At 36.8% G+C, this 8203-nt stretch overlaps 1 protein-coding gene across 5 annotated transcripts; it reads right to left on the bottom strand.

Moving 5' to 3' along the window:
• Nucleotides 1-1298: 1298 nt before the first annotated feature.
• LOC136249096 (TNF receptor-associated factor 5-like) lies at nucleotides 1299-7065 on the bottom strand. Of its 5 annotated transcripts, none has more exons than XM_066041022.1 (7): nucleotides 6741-6946; nucleotides 5871-6080; nucleotides 5364-5415; nucleotides 4189-4284; nucleotides 3490-3654; nucleotides 3359-3433; nucleotides 1301-2350 (listed from the first exon to the last, which is right to left on the bottom strand). In XM_066041022.1, exons 3-7 carry the CDS (start codon nucleotides 5406-5408, stop codon nucleotides 1436-1438), a joined length of 1296 nt encoding a protein of 431 aa, XP_065897094.1. In that variant the 5' UTR covers nucleotides 5409-5415; nucleotides 5871-6080; nucleotides 6741-6946; the 3' UTR covers nucleotides 1301-1435. The 5 variants fall into 5 exon arrangements, with proteins under 5 accessions (XP_065897092.1, XP_065897094.1, XP_065897097.1 ...); XM_066041025.1 differs by having other exon boundaries at nucleotides 6822-6843; XM_066041021.1 differs by lacking the exon at nucleotides 6741-6946 and adding an exon at nucleotides 6279-6715 and having other exon boundaries at nucleotides 5871-6227.
• Between the last annotated feature and the right edge of the window lie 1138 nt (nucleotides 7066-8203).

Here is an 8203-nt window from a genome sequence, read left to right as displayed (position 1 = left end):
AGTGTTCCCACCCATCACTAAAGATCTAGCTAAATTTGGTAATATATGCCACTAGCAATAAAGTGAAAGATCAGTGTGGTGGAATTTGCTTTTGACTATATACATACACAGTAACATTTTAGAAATCGTTTTAATCTGTCAGGTCTGCAACAAATACATATTCTGTTGGGCCTCCACTCCCATCAAATTTGCACAAGTTCACCAGTCAATTGTAGCTATTAAAATGATACAAATTAACGTGTCCCCTCCTTGGCATCATTTTGTCCGTGTGAAATATCAGGAGAGAAGGGAGGGCATATAGCTTACAAGCTTTGCACTTTCTCTTGTGTAATTTAATAGACAACTCCAGAAATTGTGATATTTCCAATCCTGATGCCATACTCCCAGGCCCAGTTGCATAGCATTATGTAGAAAAGAAGAAATGTATACCTTAATGTAAGAAATATACTGCATGCCAATCTAAGAGGGTCTGGGAACAGGAGTATTCTTGAGAAGTTATATACCTTTGAAGCTGAACTTGAGAGCGATTCAGTGTGTTATCAAATGCTATCATCAGTATACCCATAATTAGCTATATAACATAAAATTTTTGATGAAATCCTACAAATAAGAATATTTACACTTAATGTGATTTTTTTGTGAGGGAAGATTTCAATGCGAATCATCAACTTCATCAAACTTTTCTCACATTAAACTTTTGCACTATTGTAAATGACAAATGCTTGCATGGCATGACTTAAGTTTGGCTAATCAAAGCAAATTTGTTAAATAGCTACATTCGATATTGGCTGCATGGCATATTCACCAAACCTTTATCTGCCAACATGCTTTGTGTGCTGATTCGCCAAATATACACACCCACACCCTCAATTCTGTGTAATCTTCTTGAGAATATAAGGTATAATAGTGTACCATTACTTGAGGATGTGCATGCAATCATTATTAAATATCATAAATACGCCTGACTATTCAATATTACTTTGTGACTGGATTTGCGAAAAGGGGTCTTCCACACACATCCAATTTACGAACTTTGACAATTAATAACTGGAGATTGGAAAATGTTATTGACTTGAAATTTGGTCAGACGTGAGCACCAACATAGGTTAATGGATGGCGAAAATTTCAGGTTTGTATCTTTCTTGAACATTACGTTATGGTCTTTCAAGTTCATAGAAGTGGATGTGTGTGGAAGACCCCTTTTTCGCAAATCCGGTCATTTATTTATTGGACAAGAAAAATTACAATATTAATTAACTAAGTTAATAGGCCATTGGCTTCTCATTATATTACACTTGTAAACTAATGATCTGATCATTACACATGCGTGGGTTAAGTTTACAGATAAGTAGAGTGACTAATATTAATTTTTAGATAAAGAAAACACCAAGGTTATAAAGTTAACATACAGTATGTACAAAAGTAAAGATATTACTCATTCTATTTTTATGTCGCACTTGAAGAATGCCACATCATCAACAACAAATTCAGGATTATCCAGTATTGATATTGGAGCAAATTTAGGACAACCAGATGCCACATTCATGTCTGATTTTGGTCGATGAAAACTAGTACTGGTTGGGTTGGGTCTGAATGACTGTATAATATTGTTGTTGCCTTTCTGGTTCACTAATGTCATTGTTACCAAATGCTGAAATGGCCATTCTAGTAAAGCATCATATTCTCCCTTCATGATGGTGAGGAAGTAAGACATGTAACGTCCCTTGCCACTACCATCACCATCTAAATACACACGTAGACACAGTCTGTAGCCAAACCTGCTGGTGTAAAATGGTGCTGAATATAAACTGACAGTCTTTCCTAGTAGAGCATCCCTCCTACGTCTGGTGATATCTGGTATCTTCCATATGTAGTGACCATCATATGAAGTAGCTTGAAGTGTTTGTAAGGTGAGAGACACTTCCTCATAAGTATGGTTGATCTCAATAATACTAGCTTGTAGTGATGTTAAAAGATCCTCCACTCCAGTTAATTGGAAACCAATGTTATTCTGCTTGCCCTGAAATTCGGCGATTTGTGAAGCCAATTCTCTGTCATTGTCAGTAAATGTGTCTAACTTCTTATTAGCTTTATCCATCTCATTGTACAAAAGTTGCTTCATTTCTTCATAATCTTTGCCAGTGATCCTGCCACTAGTTTGTTTCTTTTGATGGAAATCATACAAATACTGGCCCACCATCAACAGATGATATTTCACATATTTCTTCAAGTGCGTTTCCAATTGCATGCCACTTGCTTCAAACTGACAGCCCACAAAGGCGAAAAGACATCTTTGTTTGCTGACCAGTGGACAACCACGTTCATTGTTAGGATCTAAATGGAGATCCATCTGAAATTACAAGAAGCAACACATTAAAATATAGCATAGCTATATGTACCATAATAACATCTGATAGAGTACACCTTATATTCACTGACTACAACCCAGCTTCTGCTATGTATATTAAACTTTGATTACCTTTTATCGAACTTTTATAATGCACACCAGCCATTCATCTCAAGTACATACCTTGAAGTATATGAACTTCTTCATTAAATACTTATGACTGATCTTTATTTAGGAAAATGGGACAAAGATTTACTATTGCTGTAACTGTTGAATGATAGACACGACTACTAGTATACTGAACTCGACATTTTGAATTCTAACACTTTATGATTTAATGTGCTGAGTGCCACTTGTAATTAGGAAGTAAACAGATCATTGTTGAAATATACAGTAAGGAACATATGTACAATACATATACAGTGGTCTCTCCATTATCCATTCTGTTATCCAAACTGTTGTTCTATTAGAGTATTTGCCTAAAGTGTATGTTCTATTAGAGTATTTTAACTGAGCTCTGTATAATAAGTATGGGCTCAAACTTTTCCATTATCCGAACACACCTAGTTTGGATAATGGAGGAGAGACTACTATACTTGTAACAGGTCTATACCCCGAGGACTACAATGACACTCAACAAGTTCAACCATAAAGTGTTGAAACTTTAAAGTTTAATTTTGTTCGGTAGTCAATTCCAGTGCATGCTTATGCCCAGCAATTCAGAATTCCTCTAATATGTTATAACAATAGATGATGCTTACACACAATACAATTATTTTAAAAATGAATAGGCACACTCTGATGCTAATTATATACCTCACATGCACAATACTGAATAAATTTTGCAGAAATTCTAATTTGTACCTTAAGCTTCATCAGGCTCTATTTACTGACATGATTAGATGTAGTACTCAAATTGTAATAAAAAGCCATTCATTTTAAACTGTAGCATGCATAGAAGCTAGTTCACTTTTTACACAGTACAGCTTATCTACTGTGTATACAACTCACTTCTCTCCTAGGAATAGAACCATTGCATCCACTGGGACATTTGATTGGAATACCAGTACATTTCCCTTCATGTTCCTGTAACAAACAAGTTCATAATATCCATCATAATGTGGTAAATATAATATAAATACCTTCTGTTGATCATAACGGACCTCTTCCTTACACCAATAACATGATTGTCTTCTATACTGACACTGTTGTAAGTGATCATCAAGTTGTGATCTTGTGATCTCCTCATGACAACCTTCATTGGGACATGAAAACTTGACTAGTTGACACTCCTCCTTTATGTGATTCTGTAAAGCACAGTAAATAAGCTTTTGAGGTGTGGTATACCATAACTATATAACTATATACATACATCATTGCACTAGCAAATCAATGAAAATGAGTAGCTCTGTGCTGTTTTCTTTTATAATAACATGCATGTAAGATATCTGAATGAGAAAGTACTATCAGTGACAGAATTATGAGGCTTTGCATTCAAATAGTTTGATGTCAAGTACTTGCATGTGGGTCCTTGCTGTGGGATAGTGCCCATTGATGATGATCATTATCATGTTTAACATGAGATGCTATTTCCATTACAATGCATATACAATTAATACTTCAGGCTTCTGCAACCTGAGTTATAAAGAAAAAACTAGGGGCCAGGAGAATGTGTACAGGTAAAATTAGTGTTAAAGTAATTATATAGTTTACTCAAGGGGCATAGTAACAAAATTTTAAGTGCATGCATGAGTGGGCTTATTAGCTGGTTGATACAATGTGCACAGTGTGCTTTGACTCAGCATACGAGGTCTATTGGACAGTACCAACCATACACTAACCTGATAATGATGATATTCACCAGTCCAGTTGTTACAATGAGGACAAGAAATCATCAGACAATTAATTTCTTTAGATATCGCCTTGTCATGAAAACACTATAAAGGATAAGCATAAATCAGTATCAGTGGCATAGCTACCATTGAGGCAACCAAGGCAACTGCCTCGGTAAAAATGCTCAACAGCAGGCTGAGCAGGCCTGAGTTTTGGCACTCCGGATTTTCTACTCAAACGTTACAGACAGCATTGCTGTACCCCAGTAGCTGAAAAGTGGTCCAGCACCATCAAGGTACCATAGGCTCCAGCCCTGCTTAGTACTACAGCCATAGATTCTATTTCGTGTGGCTTGAATTTGTAAAAGATCGAGATACTCTAATAGAGCAGTCATCGTAATATACTCTAATAGAGCATTCAATACAGATTATAGCCACTGTTCTCACATTTATGTCAATTGTCTTTACATTACTTTTCAAAAGCTCCAATGAGTCAACTACATGGCATTACATTGAGCTAATTGATCATGAATTAGCCATTACAATCAAAAAAATAGCTCGCTCCACATTCCATTTCAAAGTAAAATTTTCCTTGAGGGAGAACATTCCCCCAGACTCCCTAGCTTGACATGCTTAGCACATGCAGTTGAACATCACTTGAAAGAGATAATTATCTCTGACTTAAACATCACATCAGATCAATAAAAGTAGTACGCATGACTATGACCTTCGTTGCAGTCCATGGATGGCCTGACTGCTCAAAATATCTCCGGAGTAAGTTGTGTTGCATGTAATTAAACTAGTCTTATAATTGAAGCATGGTATACTGCAGCATTAACTATGCTGGAGCATTACTTATGACATGTAGAAAAACGTTCAGAGTCTTCTGAAACAGTTTCCTCCATCCAACCTGCAAATGCTGTACCACCCATACTTGAAAAGTATTTGTGAATCAGTTGAGTCAGAAGCAGACCCCCAATTTGGTCAACGTATAAACTTTGCCTCGGGAAAAATTTTTCCTGGCTACGCCACTGAGTATAGATCACATTATGAATGTTTTGTAATCATATCATTATGCTATTGCAAGCACACAAAATAACAACAGAGGTGCGGACACACTTATACTGTGTTAAATAGACAAAGTCTGGTATGATAATAAACACAAAAAGTCAAAATTGACTTACATCTATAAACGCCATCATTTCCTTGCATATTTCACAGAAGAACATCTGAACACTGTGTATACAGAAATAGTATAATAATTGTTTGCACAAATGTACATTGTAAAAAAGAATTTAAATATCAACAACTACATGTATAGTTGTCATACAGTACATCTACATGTATCAAGAACACTCATAAAGCATTTTGCAAAATACTGCCAGTGCATGTGTTTTCAGTCATAGCACAGATCCACTGATGAAACACATCTCATACCGGTGCAGACTCTGAACCGACAAACCCATGACAATCAACTGGAAGACGAGAAACTTTACATAAATTACTTTCTCTTAAGGTGCAGCATGCTCTGAAATTGGTAGAAATCAGTAGAATGGTGAACTTTAATTTTAAAAACTGCATGACTAATTTAATCATTTGGCTAAAAAAAACAACAACTCCTAGCTGGGGAGGTTCCTCTTGATGTACATAACATGCACTAACAAAATATAAAACTGCCACTAATTGCTCACTGTTTAATATGCAAAAGTGTGGCCCCGACTAGACATTGGGTGACCTGCAGTTCGATTCCTGGGGTTGGAGGGATTTTTTTCCTTACTTTGGCCCCTTTTCTGTTACACCTTTCCAGCTACTGTATAAGTCATTAAGTCTAAGTCCTTGAAACTAGGTTAGGTAATCCTAAGGCTGCAGCACATGTTGTTGTAGACCTTCAGTGCTGGTCACTGTAAAGTGTTAATAATAATAATAATAATAATAAACTACATTTGTTTTGAAGGAAGCTATAGTTTAAGGCCACTCCAAATAAATTCTCTGTTTCCCATCCTGAACTCAGGCATATTTGCATGTGGGTGGGCGGTTCATTTCATTATCTGCCTGGCATAACCATAAAAAGTTGCATAAAAACATGATAAAGTTTGTACCTTCCCTTTTAAGTTGCAAAAATAACACACGTGAATTTATGCTGACTTGATAGCACTGGATGCTGACATGTGAGCTGACACTGTTACAAGATGGCTTTTACTGAGCCTGTAAAGTATGCAAGAACAATCGGAAAATAATGGAAGAATATGGAATAATGAGAACTGAAAATGCGGGGGGTGGATGGGAAACAGAGAATTTATTTGGAGTGGTCTAATTCAAAGCTGCAGTGTACAATATACCTTGCATGAAAACATTATTGCATGAAAATTCCTGTATCAGAGGATGTGTATATAGCTATACTACATTTTAGCCATATTAAACAAGATTGATCTAGCTATACGTACTATAAAAGCCAGCAGTAAACTATAGAGTTGAACTAGCCACATATATAAATGCGGAAGCAACAATGAAGTATGCAGCCTATACACGGATATAATTAATCAGCTGACTATAGTACCTACCGTAGTTAGCTCACACATCCGCACACAGTCAGGCACGCGGGCGTGCATGTGAATTGATAATAGACACTGTAGTCAACATACCCTTGTTGTTTAAGCCTCCCAACACATGGAGTGCAAATTCTATGGCCGCAGGGAAACTGCAAGGGTCCATCGAGAAGGTAGTGACACACTGCACATTGAAATTTCTCCTCTGATGTTGGGAGTGAGCTGATTGTCGATATCATAGTTTACCGTTTGCTAACTTGAAATCTGTAAGCTTCTTCGGTATATAGCTATAGTTCAAGAGTAGATATGTAGCACACTAGCTGAGGCTCGTTTAGTCAGCGCTGCTGCCGGATTTCTGTATAAATACCTCGCGTGAATGACACACACTTCTAAAATTAGACAAACTGGAACTAAACTGAATTCCTATCATGACTGAAACTAATCATGTGGGCGCGGGCGTGTTCTAGGGTTGTCTATATAGTGACCGCACGCATGCCGAGGTAAGTAAACTGATATACTGTCACCATCTATGCTGTCACCAGTGTTGGGCAAGTTACTTTGTAAAAGTAACTAGTTACATATTACATATTACTTGCACTGAACTATTTAGTTTAATACAGTTACATATTACCCATAAAATAAAGTAACTGTAATAATATTACATATTATATTACTTTGTGTCCACAGCCTTAAGCTGTCACGTGTGAAACTACCACCTTATCACGTGACATGATAGTGTTGTTGGACAATATGCAAATTTTGGTTATAAGTAAGAAGTTGGTGAATACGCTTCATTCAGTAGGCCTCGTTACTTCGCTGTGGCTAGGCATGCATCTCTCAGAGGATAACTAACGAGATTAGTAACTTCGTTACTTGTAGTAATAATATTACGTAATATTAGACTCGTCACAGTAACTATATTACTTAGGTAACGCGTTACATTTGTAAGTAAAGTAGCTTGCGTTATATTACCCGTTTTTATAGCGTATTTCGTTATATTACTTTGTTACCACAAAAGTAATAATATTACGTAACGCGTTACATAAGTAGCGCGTTACTCCCAACACTGGCTGTCACATTCACATTGTTGATCGCCCATAGAACTCAGCTGGACTCGGCGTCATGTACACAAGGGGCACCACACTGCCGGGTGTAGCGCGTAGACTGGGATCTGAGATTGATGATCTTTCAGTGATTTCACCTCGAGTCAAAGGAGCCTTGATATTTTGATCGGCAATCGTAAATGCGTAGTAAATCCTAATACAAAGTTAGGTTTGATCGCTTGGTTCATCACTGTAGAAAGCTGAAGTGCTTAATTATGGTTCTAGCTAGCTATACCACTAGCTTAGCTAGAGGTGCTATTTTTTGACTGCACTTTTTAGGTGTTAGCTAGCTATAGTATGTGGCAAATACAGTGAATGTCATTGTACATTTTAGTGACCGTCACTAAGAATTTGCAGTGACGTTCACTACGTATT

The sequence above is a fragment of the Dysidea avara genome, chromosome 3 (genome assembly GCF_963678975.1).
Source record: "Dysidea avara chromosome 3, odDysAvar1.4, whole genome shotgun sequence".
Classification (NCBI taxonomy): Eukaryota; Metazoa; Porifera; class Demospongiae; order Dictyoceratida; family Dysideidae; genus Dysidea; species Dysidea avara.
Note: the sequence above shows the minus strand (reverse complement) of the source record. Positions and strands in the feature narration are given on the sequence as shown.

Excerpts from the sequence above, each read along its gene's own strand:
- LOC136249096 (XM_066041020.1), bottom strand. The coding sequence starts at position 6,964 with ATGATATCGACAATCAGCTCACTCCCAACATCAGAGGAGAAATTTCAA. Across the intron at positions 4,285-5,363 it reads AAATGATGGCGTTTATAGAT|TGTTTTCATGACAAGGCGAT; the intron begins GTAAGTCAATTT and ends TATCCTTTATAG. Across the intron at positions 2,351-3,358 it reads GTTCTATTCCTAGGAGAGAA|ATGGATCTCCATTTAGATCC; the intron begins GTGAGTTGTATA and ends TTGTAATTTCAG.